This window comes from Poromitra crassiceps, assembly GCF_964638095.1.
Source record: "Poromitra crassiceps genome assembly, chromosome: 17".
NCBI lineage: Eukaryota > Metazoa > Chordata > Actinopteri > Beryciformes > Melamphaidae > Poromitra > Poromitra crassiceps.
In genome coordinates this window covers 16,121,517-16,139,016 of record NC_139635.1, presented here as the reverse complement: position 1 = coordinate 16,139,016, position 17,500 = coordinate 16,121,517, and the positions used below count along the sequence as shown (strand labels likewise).

At 42.2% G+C, this 17,500-nt stretch overlaps 1 protein-coding gene across 1 annotated transcript in view; it reads right to left on the bottom strand.

Moving 5' to 3' along the window:
• Nucleotides 1-2,713: 2,713 nt before the first annotated feature.
• Nucleotides 2,714-17,500, bottom strand: part of LOC310792044 (cadherin-6-like) — a gene marked incomplete at its 3' end in the record, with an annotated part of 106,039 nt that continues 91,252 nt past the window's right edge. Inside the window, exons 11-12 of the mRNA XM_083653739.1 lie at nt 6,701-6,828; nt 2,714-3,130 (exon numbers count right to left, since the gene is read on the bottom strand). Coding sequence (XP_083509865.1) covers nt 2,714-3,130; nt 6,701-6,828 — 545 coding nt within the window. The remainder of the gene's footprint in view (nt 3,131-6,700; nt 6,829-17,500) is intronic.

The following is a 17,500-nucleotide window of genomic DNA, read 5'->3' as shown; positions in this document are numbered from 1 at the left end:
CCCCCCCCCCATGTATATTGTGTCCTATAAATATTTGGTACAAAAAGAATTACTTACTATATATAAACAAATGCAAAGTAAAATACATGGACATTTTTTCTGTCATAAGCTTTCAGAGCAGACCACTGTCACAAAACACGACTGGAGCAAGCCGCTGCTTTTTATCGTAATTACCCAAAAAAAACATCGTACAAACTTCTGATATCAAATCAGAATGTCATAACAAAATGTCGGAATCATTAAATGATCCAGACCTCATAGACTTCATAGTCGTAAATCGAATTCGGAACCGTTCTAACCTTTTTAATCACGTAGCATTTGAGGTTGACTGTTGTAATTCCCATCTTTTGCTTGACTAATTGGTGCGACATCAAACTCAAATGAGGAATGTGCTGCCTTCCACTATTGGTCAATTAACATTTTAGAAAACAATCAACTCCTTGTCTCACGTGTAGACAGAAATGGGCTGAATTAAACCAAGCAAATAAACAAACCAGTAAATGAAGTAGCTTACATATTGCCTTCCTTGCAACAGCTCTTTCAAGTTTAGGATGCAACAATGTTTGGGAGAAAGCCAACTTTTGTCTCACTGCTTACAGGTATGTCTCAATCATGTGTCAGATATGAGCAAGTGACGTAGAAAACTGAATATAGATCAAGTTGAAAATTTGGTTAAACGTCCCATCTAGTGTAAAACAGGATTCCCTTGTCTCTTTTGATGATAAAGGACGTGGGCATGCTGTATGAACACCATGGAAGTCTCAGACAAATGCCACAGCAGCCTGGATCTGAGTTTGTCTTTTTTCTGCTCTCCCTCTCAACAGAATTCATAAGCTTGTTTTAAAGACCCACGGGACACGTTTTAAACAGCTAAAATAGCATTCAATCGCACCTTGAAGTTATCTGTGTTAAAGGCATTCAAGATGCAATGCTGGTTGTGAAAGCAGGGCTTTCCCCCCGTCCTTTATGTCAACGATAAAGCAAATTCTGAATGAAGATACGTTGCGTAGCATCACTCAACAGCTGTGTGTATCTTTGAAATTGTAGTTTGCTGTAGAACGAGAGACTCCGGTCAAATGAAGCGATTATTCTAAAACGTCTCCTTCTCGCATAACCAAGTTCAAGCAAAGTTCTGGCACATATACAGTTATTGAGAAGCTGACAAGGTAGAAAGGATGTTGTGTGAACGTACACATTTTTTTCTTTTCCAGTGCAGCACAGAGATACAGTAGACCACAAACTGAGAATGTACGAAAAACGAAAGAAACGGATGCATTTTGTCAAAACACATTTTGCTCTTCTGCTCCGCGTCCAAATTAAAGTGAGGACTCCTTGAGAACGGCTCCTCTGGAATGGTCGTTGGTTTCACACAAGAAAGAGCAAAACGACATAAGCAATCATATAAAAGAGTCATCAGCCCCCTCCAGTCTCAGCTAGTCAACAGACTTGCAGGTCCAGTCTCAGCTAGTCAACAGACTTCCAGGTCCGCGGTTCGACTCGGAGGGCGGCAGAAGGGCACTTAGTAAAAAAACAACAACAACAAGAAAACAAAAAACAATCCTCAAATACGTCTGCAGTGGTTTGTTGATGATTCGTTTCATTCAGTCATGTAAAGCAACAGGAAATACTCTGCAAAATGGGATCCGGTATTTGGTAACTCGGGAGAGCCTGGAAGTAGGAATAGTCCAATTCTGATTAAAAAAAAACTCCCACATTTGCAGAATTCCCCCTCCAGGTCACTGTGATGTTTGCAGGGGCGGACCTGAAGATCTTTGGGTTGGTCAATTTGGCTACCTACATCCACAAGTTCCCATTCCAATAATAGCTAGTGGTGCTCTCACAGGACTATGTATCTGTTTGTTCTTGGCCCAGTCTGGAAATGATTTGCGCTAGGCTGGTGGACTGCTAAGCTCTCCGTGTGAAGATCTGTGTGTAGTGAAGGCGGTGTGTGTGTGTGTGTGTGTGTGTGTGTGTGTGTTTTTGTGTGTGTAGTGAAGGCGGTGTGTGTGTGTGTGTGTGTGTGTGTGTGTGTAGTGAAGGCGGTCCAAAACCAGTCAACTCCAACAGCCGCTACAGCATCCAGAAGATGTCCTTGAAAGGCCAGTGTTTGGGTCCTGCAAATCCTGTTCGAGAGAAATCACATCTGCCAGGACGTTTGGCAGATCACCGTGTGTGTGTGTGTGTGTGTGTGTGTGTGTGTGTGTGTGTGTGTGTGTGTGTGTGTGTGTTTGAACTGAGTGTGTGTGTGTGTGTGTGTGTGTGTGTGTGTGTGTTTGAACTGAGTGTGTGGATGTGTTTGTACGTTTTGCGCGAGCAAACGTCTCTCTAGGTCAGTGATTCTCAACCGTTTTCATATCAAGGACCCCTTAGCTAGTCCACTTTAGTGTCGGATATGATTTTGTCCAGAATTCCATAACTATCTGTATTGTAGGTAGAGAGATAACAGAGGAACTATGATCAAAACAGTCATTCTTATACGTTATTTTCTTAATTTCGTAAATGTAAATATGCTGAAGTTTTCCAAATCATCAATTTGACGGGAACCCCCCCCCCCCCCCCCCCCCAGAAACCCCTCCAGGTCGACCCCCTGTTGAGAACCGCTGCTCTAGGTGACTGTTTTTTCAATGTCCTTAAGAAAGCTCGTATCGGTCGGAAAGTTTCCTGAGCCTGGATTGGATGTGGACCGGCGTACTCGTTAGCGCGCGCGTCTCTGTTAGCAGAAGTCGCTGTCGTCCGCCCCGTACAGGTCGGCTAGCTTCCTGAACCTGGGCCCCCAGTCACTCAGGTAGTGGTAGTCCTGCTCGCCCTCGGAGGAGGCGGAGCCTAGCGAGCTGAGCGACTCGGCCACCGAGCCCGTGCCCTCGTAGGCGTAGGTGGCCAGCGAGTCGTACGGCGGCGCCGTGGGGTTACAGTCGTTCTCCAGCACTCTCTGGTCGATGAACTGACGCACGTCCGCGTTGTCCCGCGACGCCGTGCCCACCGGCGCCACCATGAGGCCGGAGGCGTTGGGCCGGCGCAGCGGCGGGTACAGCAGCGTGTCGGTGGGGACGATGTCACGCCGCTGCTTGGCCGACTCCTCCAAGGCGGCGGCCACGGCGTCCGGGTGCCGCAGCGCTCCGATGTCAAAGGCCTGCGTAGAGATGAAATGGAACATTTCATATCACCATTATAGTGACCAAGATGATCACGCTTATCAGTGTTATCACGGTGTTGTTCAAATGTGCTGAGAATGTCAAGTCAAGTTTATTTGTAGAGCACGTTTCATACACAGAGGCAATTCAAAGTGCTTCACATAAAATGGTTGAAACAAGAAAATAAAAGAATAAAAGAAGAGAATAAAATAGGCATTTGTATCACAACAGAACTTTAAGAAAGAGTATAAAAAGTGCATTAAGCGACAGGTGCAACAGTTACAAAAAGAGCTAAAAACTGACAGAGGACTCATTGGGTTTGCATAATAGAATAAATCAATTTTGTTTTTTTGCATAATTAGGCCTAGAGGGAGCATATAAAGGCATATATTAGGCCCCACCTATATATCAAAAGACTGCTCAATAGCTCTTGTGCAAGACAGTCCAGACATGTTGTGAACCAAAATTGGATGAAATGTGTATGAGGTATGGGGCTATATCTTCCGACAGGCGCTATCCCCTAATAGCGCTTGCGCACCAGTTTGCACGTGCCTTAAGGCAGTGATACTCAACTGGCGGCCCGCGGGGCGCCCCCTGTGTGGCCCGCGATGGAATTGCAATTTTTTTTTTTTTTTTTTTTTTTTTACCGTGCAGCTGAACGCAACATGCAAGATACCCGCGGAATAAGTGTCCAAATGTTCATGTCATTCTGGCCAATACTCACACTTCTGTTATAGCATTTCAGTCTGGAATATGGAATATCTTTCAATAATCTATGATTTAGCTGCTAAATTGTCAAATACCGCCGTCTGCTCGCTACCCAGGCACTTATGTATGTACTTAACCTAAGTACGGTAACTATCCGGTGTGCACAACATTGTCAGACTAAACTCCGTCTGACACCTACAATCCGCTACAGAAAAATGTATATTGATTGTTTATTAACTGGCCCCTGGCCTTCTATCATTTCACGAAAGTGGCCCCCGGGCAAAGCAAGTTGAGTATCCCTGCCTTAAGGCATGGGAAGATAGCAAATTCGAATGTATTTGGTCAATGCTCTAAAGCATAGTACACATTCTACTCCAAAGCATGGCACCCACTCTATCCCCTCCCACTATTCCGCCACTATTTAAAGCATGGCACCCATTCTACCCTAAAGCGAGGCACCCATAAGCTCTATATGTGAACATGTGTTTATTTGCCAAAGGGACTCACTACTAAAGGCTTGCAGCCAATTAAATTAAGCATAGTTTGGTTGCTAAGAAATCGACATATGTCCGTTTGCAAGATGTGTGTCTATATTTCTCTATCATATTCGATGTGTTATTATTACTACTGTAATTTGTTAATGTTGTGTCAGCTAGCCCTCCTTTCCCTGTTCTCTCCATATAGTCTCCCATACTCCTCTATACTCCCATACTCTTCCATACGCTTTCTCCTCTCCCACATTTCCCATTCTCTCCCCACCTCCTCCCTCCCCCTGCTCTCTTCTCCCCCACACCCCCCGCTCCCCCCCTTCCCCTCTCCTGCTCTCTCCTCTTGCTCCTTCCCCACCTCCTATACCCTCCAACATTTCCCATTCCCTCCCAACCCCATCACTCTCTCACATTCCCCCTTCTCTTCTCCCTTCTCCTGCTCTCTCCTCTGCTCTATCCTCATTTCTATATTTTCTATATTTCTCTATCAATTGTTTAAAATGTTATCTTTATTCTGTAATTTGCTACTGTTGTGTCAGCTAGAATTAGCTAGTCATATTTTCTGTGAGACATGCTTGTGAATTAGGGCTATATAAATAAACTTGACTTGACTTGACTTGACTTGACTTGACTTGAATGCACTGGCACAGTGAGTCTATGGAGGCATAGTCACCTGAGGGAAGAGTTATATACAGCTGGGTGTCATCTGTGTAGTTATGATAGGCTATTTTGTTTTTATGCATAATTAGGCCTAAAGGGAGCATATAAAGGTTGAATAGAACAGGCCCCATAATGGATCCACATGTCATACTAGTTAGGTCAGATGTGTAATTGCCAATGGAAACAAAGTACTTCCTGTCTTGGAGATAGGACCTGAACCACTGGAGGACCGTACGCGATAGCTTAACCCAGTTTTCCAATGTGTCAAAAAGTACTAACACACTTACTCAAGTTCTAGATTGTCGCTGTCGCGGAAAACTTTCTGTGAAAGCTTCAGGTACTTTAGGCCAGCGAAATATGTTACTGGTTATTCATGTTGTTGTTATTACTATACTACACTATGTTAAAATGTTACTGGTTATTAATGTTGCTGTTATTACTATACTACACTATGTTAAATAGGGCTGGCACGGATCAGAAAACCCATGGATCGGATCGCGTGACGGATTTTGAGCCAAGGATCACAGATTTTTCGGATCAGCAAAAAAAAGAAATCTCAGATTTTTTCTCTCAAAATTTGATTTTAGATTTGATTTTTAAATACTATTATACTTCTCTAACCATTTGTTTCCCTGCACAGCTCAAAAATATTTTTTTCTCATAAGTGACACAATTTATGCTTTTACTCTGAAGGCAGAACAACCCAACTTCCTGTTTCAGCGTGGCGCTGCTATGCATAACTTCCTGGCTGTTACTTGCTAACTGCAGTCACTTGACACGGGTGGTACAGACCGGGTGAGTCTGGAAAGCTACTCGGTGGCCCCACATTTGTTTTGTTTTGTTCTTATGTGTCCTAAAGGCCGTCCGGGGATAATGTGTTCGTGAAAAGTGTGCGTGTGTGTGTTGTGGCTCTCGTTATCTTGTGCAGCCCGCAACATGCTGCTCTCATTCCTGTGCTTTTTCAGCGGGGAGAAGGGTTGAGGAAGCTCACTTGTGCTTGTCACGGATTATCCGTGATCCGTGCCAGCCCTAATGTTGAAATGGGAATGTTTTTTGGAGATACAAGGTTTGCGCCCGACAGCGATGATAAGGAAAACTTTGACCCCAGACGCAGGCTGCACACCTGCAGGCTGCACACCTGCAGGCTGCACACCTGCAGGCTGCACACCTGCAGGCTGCACACCTGAAGGCTGGACACCTGAAGGCTGCACACCTGCAGGCTGCACACCTGCAGGCTGCACACCTGCAGGCTGCACACCTGAAGGCTGCACACCTGCAGGCTGCACACCTGCGTCTGAGAGACGGTTGCTAACTTTGGTGGATGACGGACAGTATAGAGAGCCAAAGTCGACGTCACTTCCAGCTTCAGCATGCGTACCAGGAGAATCATCCTGACATCCTCCATTTATTTTCCCATAGACATTTCATAAAATGCTCATAAAAATACTTTTACTGGGTCAAACCAAACGATGCAGCTATATTTAGAATCAGGAACATTTCACTCGGACAGAAAAAAAAAAAGGAGGATGAAAATCTCTTGGTGCGCGTGCTGAATCAGGAAGTGACATCGACTAGGGCTCTCTATTTAGCATGTTTTTCACAGCGCTGTGATCAAACAGGGTTTTAATGATAGTTCAAATGTGAAACGGTAATACCGACCATCAGGAATCGTATCACGGTTTATCATTAAACCGGTAATGGTTTCATCCCTACCTGGGTGTCCTCCTCGCCTCCTCCCTCGTCGTCGTAGCTCACCACGTTGTCCCGGACGTCCTCCTTGGAGATGATCAGAGGCTCCTGCTTCCTTTGGCGTTTCAACGCCGTGAAAAGAACCACGATCACTGCGGGAGAGAAGAGCGGAAGACATACATTAGGGTTAATGCATATAACCCTACATACGTTAGGGTTAATGCATACATAACCCTACATACGTTAGGGTTAATGCATACATAACCCTACATAAGTTAGGGTTAATGCATACATAACCCTACATAAGTTAGGGTTAATGCATACATAACCCTACATAAGTTAGGGTTAATGCATACATAACCCTAAATACGTTAGGGTTAATGCATATAACCCTACATACGTTAGGGTTAATGCATATAACCCTACATACGTTAGGGTTAATGCATACATAACCCTACATACGTTAGGGTTAATGCATACATAACCCTACATACGTTAGGGTTAATGCATACATAACCCTACATACGTTAGGGTTAATGCATACATAACCCTACATACGTTAGGGTTAATGCATATAACCCTACATACGTTAGGGTTAATGCATACATAACCCTACATACGTTAGGGTTAATGCATACATAATCCTACATACGTTAGGGTTAATGCATACATAACCCTACATACGTTAGGGTTAATGCATACATAACCCTACATACGTTAGGGTTAATGCATACATAACCCTACATAAGTTAGGGTTAATGCATACATAACCCTACATAAGTTAGGGTTAATGCATACATAACCCTACATACGTTAGGGTTAATGCATACAGTACATAACCCTACATACGTTAGGGTTAATGCATACATAACCCTACATATGTTAGGGTTAATGCATACATAACCCTACATACGTTAGGGTTAATGCATACATAACCCTACATACGTTAGGGTTAATGCATATAACCCTAAATACGTTAGGGTTAATGCATACATAACCCTACATACGTTAGGGTTAATGCATACATAACCCTACATACGTTAGGGTTAATGCATACATAACCCTACATACGTTAGGGTTAATGCATACATAACCCTACATACGTTAGGGTTAATGCATATAACCCTACATACGTTAGGGTTAATGCATATAACCCTACATACGTTAGGGTTAATGCATACATAACCCTACATACGTTAGGGTTAATGCATACATAACCCTACATACGTTAGGGTTAATGCATACATAACCCTACATACGTTAGGGTTAATGCATACATAACCCTACATACGTTAGGGTTAATGCATACATAACCCTACATACGTTAGGGGTAATGCATACATAACCCTACATACGTTAGGGTTAATGCATATAACCCTACATACGTTAGGGTTAATGCATACATAACCCTACATACGTTAGGGTTAATGCATACATAATCCTACATACGTTAGGGTTAATGCATACATAACCCTACATACGTTAGGGTTAATGCATACATAACCCTACATACGTTAGGGTTAATGCATACATAACCCTACATAAGTTAGGGTTAATGCATACATAACCCTACATAAGTTAGGGTTAATGCATACATAACCCTACATACGTTAGGGTTAATGCATACAGTACATAACCCTACATACGTTAGGGTTAATGCATACATAACCCTACATATGTTAGGGTTAATGCATACATAACCCTACATACGTTAGGGTTAATGCATACATAACCCTACATACGTTAGGGTTAATGCATATAACCCTAAATACGTTAGGGTTAATGCATATAACCCTACATACGTTAGGGTTAATGCATACATAACCCTACATACGTTAGGGTTAATGCATACATAACCCTACATACGTTAGGGTTAATGCATACATAACCCTACATACGTTAGGGTTAATGCATACATAACCCTACATACGTTAGGGTTAATGCATATAACCCTACATACGTTAGGGTTAATGCATACATAACCCTACATAAGTTAGGGTTAATGCATACATAACCCTACATACGTTAGGGTTAATGCATACATAACCCTACATACGTTAGGGTTAATGCATACATAACCCTACATACGTTAGGGTTAATGCATACATAACCCTACATACGTTAGGGTTAATGCATACATAACCCTACATAAGTTAGGGTTAATGCATACATAACCCTACATACGTTAGGGTTAATGCATACATAACCCTACATAAGTTAGGGTTAATGCATACATAACCCTACATAAGTTAGGGTTAATGCATACATAACCCTACATAAGTTAGAGTTAATGCATACATAACCCTACATAAGTTAGGGTTAATGCATACATAACCCTACATAAGTTAGGGTTAATGCATACATAACCCTACATAAGTTAGAGTTAATGCATACATAACCTACATACGTTAGGGTTAATGCATACATAACCCTACATACGTTAGGGTTAATGCATACATAATCCTACATACGTTAGGGTTAATGCATACATAACCCTACATACGTTAGGGTTAATGCATACATAACCCTACATACGTTAGGGTTAATGCATACATAACCCTACATAAGTTAGGGTTAATGCATACATAACCCTACATAAGTTAGGGTTAATGCATACATAACCCTACATACGTTAGGGTTAATGCATACAGTACATAACCCTACATACGTTAGGGTTAATGCATACATAACCCTACATACGTTAGGGTTAATGCATACATAACCCTACATACGTTAGGGTTAATGCATACATAACCCTACATACGTTAGGGTTAATGCATATAACCCTAAATACGTTAGGGTTAATGCATACATAACCCTACATACGTTAGGGTTAATGCATACATAACCCTACATACGTTAGGGTTAATGCATATATAACCCTACATACGTTAGGGTTAATGCATACATAACCCTACATACGTTAGGGTTAATGCATATAACCCTACATACGTTAGGGTTAATGCATATAACCCTACATACGTTAGGGTTAATGCATACATAACCCTACATACGTTAGGGTTAATGCATACATAACCCTACATACGTTAGGGTTAATGCATACATAACCCTACATACGTTAGGGTTAATGCATACATAACCCTACATACGTTAGGGTTAATGCATACATAACCCTACATACGTTAGGGTTAATGCATACATAACCCTACATAAGTTAGGGTTAATGCATACATAACCCTACATAAGTTAGGGTTAATGCATACATAACCCTACATAAGTTAGGGTTAATGCATACATAACCCTACATAAGTTAGGGTTAATGCATACATAACCCTACATAAGTTAGGGTTAATGCATACATAACCCTACATACGTTAGGGTTAATGCATACATAACCCTACATACGTTAGGGTTAATGCATATAACCCTACACACGTTAGGGTTAATGCATACATAACCCTACATACGTTAGGGTTAATGCATACATAACCCTACATAAGTTAGGGTTAATGCATACATAACCCTACATACGTTAGGGTTAATGCATACATAACCCTACATACGTTAGGGTTAATGCATACATAACCCTACATAAGTTAGGGTTAATGCATACATAACCCTACATACGTTAGGGTTAATGCATACATAACCCTACATAAGTTAGGGTTAATGCATACATAACCCTACATAAGTTAGGGTTAATGCATATAACCCTACATACGTTAGGGTTAATGCATACATAACCCTACATACGTTAGGGTTAATGCATACATAACCCTACATAAGTTAGGGTTAATGCATACATAACCCTACATACGTTAGGGTTAATGCATATAACCCTACATACGTTAGGGTTAATGCATATAACCCTACATACGTTAGGGTTAATGCATATAACCCTACATACGTTAGGGTTAATGCATACATAACCCTACATACGTTAGGGTTAATGCATACATAACCCTACATAAGTTAGGGTTAATGCATACATAACCCTACATACGTTAGGGTTAATGCATACATAACCCTACATAAGTTAGAGTTAATGCATACATAACCCTACATACGTTAGGGTTAATGCATACATAACCCTACATACGTTAGGGTTAATGCATACATAACCCTACATACGTTAGGGTTAATGCATATAACCCTACATACGTTAGGGTTAATGCATATAACCCTACATACGTTAGGGTTAATGCATACATAACCCTACATACGTTAGGGTTAATGCATACATAACCCTACATACGTTAGGGTTAATGCATACATAACCCTACATAAGTTAGGGTTACTACTCCTGTCAGTGGCACTGGCAAAAGAACTGGAGTTGGTCCCCGGGCGCTGCACTGCTGCACGCTGCTCATATCTTTGGAAGGTTCCTAGTGGTTCAGATGCAGCAGATGAATTTCCCCATGAAGACAATAAAGGATAACTTAACACTGTTAAATTATCACGTTAAAATCCTTAAAATTACTTCCCCTCCTTCTGCCTTATTAAAAATTCCAAAGCAACCAATCAGGGTCATCAACATAGCTAGCCAATGACAGCATACAAACAAGGGCTTTAACTGCTGAATACTGGACAGGGATTGGCTCCAGTATTTGTGATGTCACAGATCTTGCTCTTTGAAAATGGCTTTTTCAGTGAGCTCAGAGAAACTTTCCACTTTCAGCAGACGATTGTGAAAACAGCTTCTAGTGTGAAACTCTGCACAGACATCATTCTGCACAGTGAAGCTCAGACATCCAACTGAAGGAACAAAAATATATATGTTTTTACTTTAGCAGGTCTTTAACCCAATTTAACTGAACTGGACTTAATAACTGAACGTAACTGTCTGCTTATAGCCATAAAGCATTGTGCTTTAGGTGGGTGGATTATGTTCTCACTCCTAACGAGCCACGACTTCATTCTCTTGAAAGGTTGACAGAGATCCACTGACAGGTCTCAGGTGTCTCAGTGTGGTGAAACCGCTTTGCTCTGATCACATTCTTATTTGCTATGCTTTGATTGATTGATTGATTGATTTTATGGATATAGAAGACAATAAAAAGCCTCCAAGAGATAGCATGTAAAAGTGAGAACACTTAGGTCCAACATGGTCACTGATCTTATAAAAACAGGACAGACAGTGCCCCTGCGTTACATTACTGCCATTCCCGGGGAAGCTAAGCAGGTGTGGCCTAGGATACTCCTTGGTCTGATGAATAATCTCCCCAGGACAGAGACACAGGGACTCTGTCCTGTGAGTGAGCATCATGAGGCGTTAAACCGAGGTCCTGACTCTGTGTGCTCATTAAAGATCCCATCGGCACTCTTCACAAGAGTAGGGGTGTAACCCCGGTGCCCATGCCACACAGGCCTTCCTTCAATCATGGCCACCTAATCATCCTTCCTTACTTAATTGGCACATTCAGTCCTCAACTCTCCACCGTGATAGCTGATGTTGGTGAGCGCTCTGGTGCAAACTGGCTGCCATGCATCACCCAGGCCAAGCTGTGGACTAGTGATGTCATCAAAAGGTACTGCATCATTGTGTACAGTCCTGTGAGGACACTTTCCAAAAGCAGAAGATGCTATCATGCTACGTGGAAATACAACGTTGGGATCGGGACGTCAAACAGAAATATAGCGTTAACCATGTTAACCACTTACTATGATTATGACTGTACTCATTTAAAATGAAACAGATACAGGCGCTGATATGACAATTTCAGTAGTCAGTATTGCTTTAATCGGGTTAAGATCTAATATCAGCGCTTGAGGGCATACTCTGTGTGTGTGTGTGTGTGTGTGTGTGTGTGTGAGGGAGAGAGAGAGCGTCAAAGCTGTTCAGGGATGGCTGCTGTCATCCCCACTGCACTCCTGCAACAGTGGACACTGTCTTCCTCCTGTGTGTCTATTTCCATATATTTCTGTGAGTCTTTGAGTCTGTGTGTGTGTGTGTGTGTGTGTGTGTGTGTCTATGTGTGTGTCTATGTGTGTCTGCGTGTGTGTCTGTATGTGTATGTGTGTGTGTGTGTGTGTGTGTGTGTGTGTGTGTGTGTGTGTGTGTGTGTGTGTCTGTACTAACTAACTAAGTCTGCAATGACTGCACTTTCACAGACATAAATATGTATTAATTTTCCCGGCGGCCATGGCACTGTGACCGCTGCATGGATAAGAGGATAAGTGGGGCTGTGCTGCACATGAGACACGTTCATTTCCATAAGGAGCAGCAGCATATTGGAGCACTGATCCCAACATTGTTTTCCATTACAGCGCAACTGTTGTGTTTAAGATGCTGTATAGGCCTGGTTGTGTTTAAGATGCTGTATAGGCCTGGTTGTGTTTAAGATGCTGTATAGGCCTGGTTGTGTTTAAGATGATGTATAGGCCTGGTTGTGTTTAAAGATGCTGTATAGGCCTGGTTGTGTTTAAGATGCTGTATAGGCCTGGTTGTGTTTAAGATGCTGTATAGGCCTGGTTGTGTTTAAGATGCTGTATAGGCCTGGTTGTGTTGAAGATGCTGTATAGGCCTGGTTGTGTTTAAGATGCTGTATAGGCCTGGTTGTGTTTTAGATGATGTATAGGCCTGGTTGTGTTTAAGATGCTGTATAGGCCTGGTTGTGTTGAAGATGCTGTATAGGCCTCGTTGTGTTTAAGATGCTGTATAGGCCTGGTTGTGTTTTAGATGATGTATAGGCCTGGTTGTGTTTAAGATGCTATATAGGCCTGGTTGTGTTTAAGATGCTGTATAGGCCTGGTTGTGTTTAAGATGCTGTATAGGCCTGGTTGTGTTTAAGATGCTGTATAGGCCTGGTTGTGTTTAAGATGCTGTATAGGCCTGGTTGTGTTTTAGATGATGTATAGGCCTGGTTGTGTTTAAGATGCTATATAGGCCTGGTTGTGTTTAAGATGCTGTATAGGCCTGGTTGTGTTTTAGATGATGTATAGGCCTGGTTGTGTTTAAGATGCTGTATAGGCCTGGTTGTGTTTAAGATGCTGTATAGGCCTGGTTGTGTTTAAGATGCTGTATAGGCCTGGTTGTGTTGAAGATGCTGTATAGGCCTGGTTGTGTTTAAGATGCTGTATAGGCCTGGTTGTGTTTTAGATGATGTATAGGCCTGGTTGTGTTTAAGACGCTGTATAGGCCTGGTTGTGTTTAAGATGCTGTATAGGCCTGGTTGTGTTTAAGATGATGTATATGCCTGGTTGTGTTTAACACATTCACTGCCAGCCGTTTTTTTTTTTACTGTAGGTAAGTTCTGCCAGAGGTTTTTTTTGAGGATTCTGGCTCATCTTTCAAGACCCGAGGATTCTTTTCTGCTAAGATTTTGTGAACACACAATATCTCAAAATAACTAATAGAATGTGTGCTTTCTCTGTCTAAAAGAGTTAGTTTGTAGAGTTAGTAGTTATGTAAGCATGAGCAGTTGAATACAGCATGGTTTCAGCGTCAGAAAAAATATTCTGAGATAAACGGCTTTTTGTGAAATTCGATAGAACAGTCACTTTAACCATTCATTTTTGGCATCAGTAAGACGTCAGACATCTAAACAATAGTTTTGAACAGTAATTTCCTCCATAACAGCAGGAAACCCCCCTCTGCTTCCAACTCCTCCCTCCGTGGGCGTTCTTCTTGGCTGCAGCGGCCGTGTCACAAGCTTGTCACCAGTCTCACTGCTTTGCTGCTGCTGCTGCCTGTCTGCGCGGCCGCTCTTTGAGGAAGTCTGGATGGACTCGCTCGCTTCTTGGAGTTTTGGTTGAGAGCTTTGATGAAGCTTTTGCGATTCTGGTCATATTTATGCTGCGTGTTTCAAAGTGTGTTCCACCCGTAATCTATTATGCAAATTTGCAATCCCGCACTGCCAGCAATCAGCGCGAAAACGAAAGCGTTTTCGCCAATCCATTTTCATGAGAATGGCTTCGTCACACTGTTTTTTGCTTGCCTTCCTCTAGTCAGGAAAGCACTGTCGCCACTTAGTGGGTCGGTGGAATGGGTTGTACACGTTGTACACGTCCAATACTTATATAAGAGATGTAAAAGGGTTAGATGCACATCCCACCGTCAAAAAAACAAAATCGAATTTTTTTGATGTAAAAACACGTCATTGGCAGTGAACGGTTGGATTTTGTTTGACGTAAAAACACGTCATTGGCAGTGAACGTGTTAAGATGCTGTATAGGTCTGGTTGTGTTTAAGATGCTGTATAGGCCTGGTTGTGTTTAAGATGATGTATAGGCCTGGTTGTGTTTAAGATGCTGTATACTGTAGGCCTGGTTGTGTTTAAGATGCTGTATAGGCCTGGTTGTGTTTAAGATGCTGTATAGGCCTGGCTGTATAGGCCTGGTTGTGTTTAAGATGCTGTATAGGCCTGGTTGTGTTTAAGATGCTGTATAGGCCTGGTTGTGTTTAAGATGCTGTATAGGCCTGGTTGTGTTTAAGATGCTGTATAGGCCTGGTTGTGTTTAAGATGCTGTATAGGCCTGGTTGTGTTTAAGATGCTGTATAGGCCTGGTTGTGTTTAAGATGCTGTATAGGCCTGGTTGTGTTTAACCCATTGATACCGGCGCGCGTTCTCTAGAGTGGCCCTCTAAACCTACTGCACATTTGTAAACAGCCCCTGTAAACCGGACGTTTTGGGAGAAGTTGCCAGAGCGGTCGGCGTTCACTAAAACCTTTATATCTCAGGCTCTGTAGCACATATAAACATAAAATAAAAAGCATTTGAGAGCTTAACCCTTTGGCTTTTCGTATTATATTTGCCCTAATGTTATTCTTTTATTTTTTTTATCTTTAACCCCCCCCCCCCAAAAAAAAGATTCTAACGCATTTTAAGAAATGTTAATAAAGATTACGGCAAATGTAACCCTTCCAAATATAAAGCCACGGGTTTAAGCTCACAAATGCTTTTTATTTCATGTTGATAGCTACTATAGAAGCTAAGGAAATAGGTTTTGTTGAACCCTTGACAATTACTGCAGCCTAACGTTAACGTTAAAACATTAGCGACCTCCGTTTTGCAGTCGTCTTGAAATACAGCAAATTCGCCAAAAGTCACTCACCCAATGAGCCTTGGCTAGGCCTAAAAAAAGAATAAAGTTTGGTTCCTGTTGGTTGTCAGTTGAGGTGATGGATCGGTAGGGATTTTTTTTTTTTTTTTTTTTTTTTTTCTAGTGGCAGCAAGGGATAGATAGGAAATATATATATATTTTTATTTTCCTTAAAATTACAGCAGCGATGGATACTTTTTTCAAAACTTAGCCTACATGTACTCTACCACTGTGCTCTACACACGTTTTTATATGAACAAAATATTTAAGTCAATATGAATGCTTTCATATCAAACATGTTTGATATTTAGGACTGAAAATCTGCGCGAATACATCATCCTGCTGCTGCGCAAGCCTCCCGTCATTATCGTTAATTGACGCGGCACCGCACTGCAGGCATCAGATAGGCTACCAAATATCAACAGCACAGAACCATGAGTATTTTGGGGAAAATGTCACTCATTTATATCACAATGAATGACCAATGAATAAAAAGTCGTTATACCGTAGTTTCAAAGCCCCTGCCAGTCAGAGGCTGTTAATCTCCTACCTGTCTATCAGGCAGTGTGGGGGGAAAAGGCATTGCTGCTATGAAGCAATCCAGTTTATCCAAACTTTTGCTGATCTCATGACATGCAGCAGGGAAATATATTTTGGTAGCTGATGTGTTTGTGTCCTCACTTGTCCAGACAATCTTGCTATAGAGTCGCGTTGTTTAGACGCTTGTTAAACTGCCGTGAGATTCATTTGTTTGGGGAGCATATGCGAGACGCTCCAAAATCGAAACAGGTTCAGAGTATGGCCGGTCGTCAAAGTGATTATCCTCCCGATAATCTTAATAATATCCTGTGGCTGGGTTTACCCAGGCTACGCTAGTGCTGCATGGGCAGAGAAGCGACACAAAGCACATGTCCGTCATGCTCCCTGCCATTTTCGTTTTAAAGTATCCGTAGCGAAAAGCACCTTCGCGCAGTGGCAAACCCTTAGCGCCACCGTCAAATCAACAAGCTCATAAAATAAATTTGGGTCGCACGTAAATTGACAGGGTCGGTCGGAAACCGGAACCAAACTTTTTTTTTTTTTAGGCCCTAGCGTGTCAACAGTCACATCATAATCTGGGTGTGGAATCTTCTTATTCATTGATGTCTTCGTCCTCAAAGTAAGTTATACTCCGTTCAGTTCATCACTTAGCGTTAGCATTCACTTAGCTTACTGTCTGAGACGCGGCCATGCAGAATTGCCACCGTGCAGCAGAAGAACGTGCAGTAAAACCTTGAGGCTATTGCAGATTGGAACATGAGATAAATAAATCTGAAATTAGGTCAGCAGCATTCATTTCATCCTCTAATACAACTAAAATTTAATGGGAAGTATTGCCGGACCGGCGCTTCCTTGATTTGCCCTGTAGTTCGAGCTTTGAAAAACTGTCCACACGGTCGAGGCAACAATAAAAATAAAAAACTACAAAACCCACAATGCATTTCACCTCCGCCACGTCTATTTCAGCAAATCATGATGCATTTAATCGGTCACATGTCTTGAAACAACGATATACACGTACTACGCGTCTGTGTCGCAGCCGGCATGAAAGGTAAAAGGACACGCCCGTTGCCGTCGGTGTTAAAGGGATATACACGCAAATGCTGCATCCGGTATCAATGGGTTAAGATGCTGTATAGGCCTGATTGTGTTTAAGACGCTGTATAGGCCTGGCTGTGTTTAAGATGCTGTATAGGCCTGGCTGTGTTTAAGATGCTGTATAGGCCTGGTTGTGTTTAAGATGCTGTATAGGCCTGGCTGTGTTTAAGATGCTGTATAGGC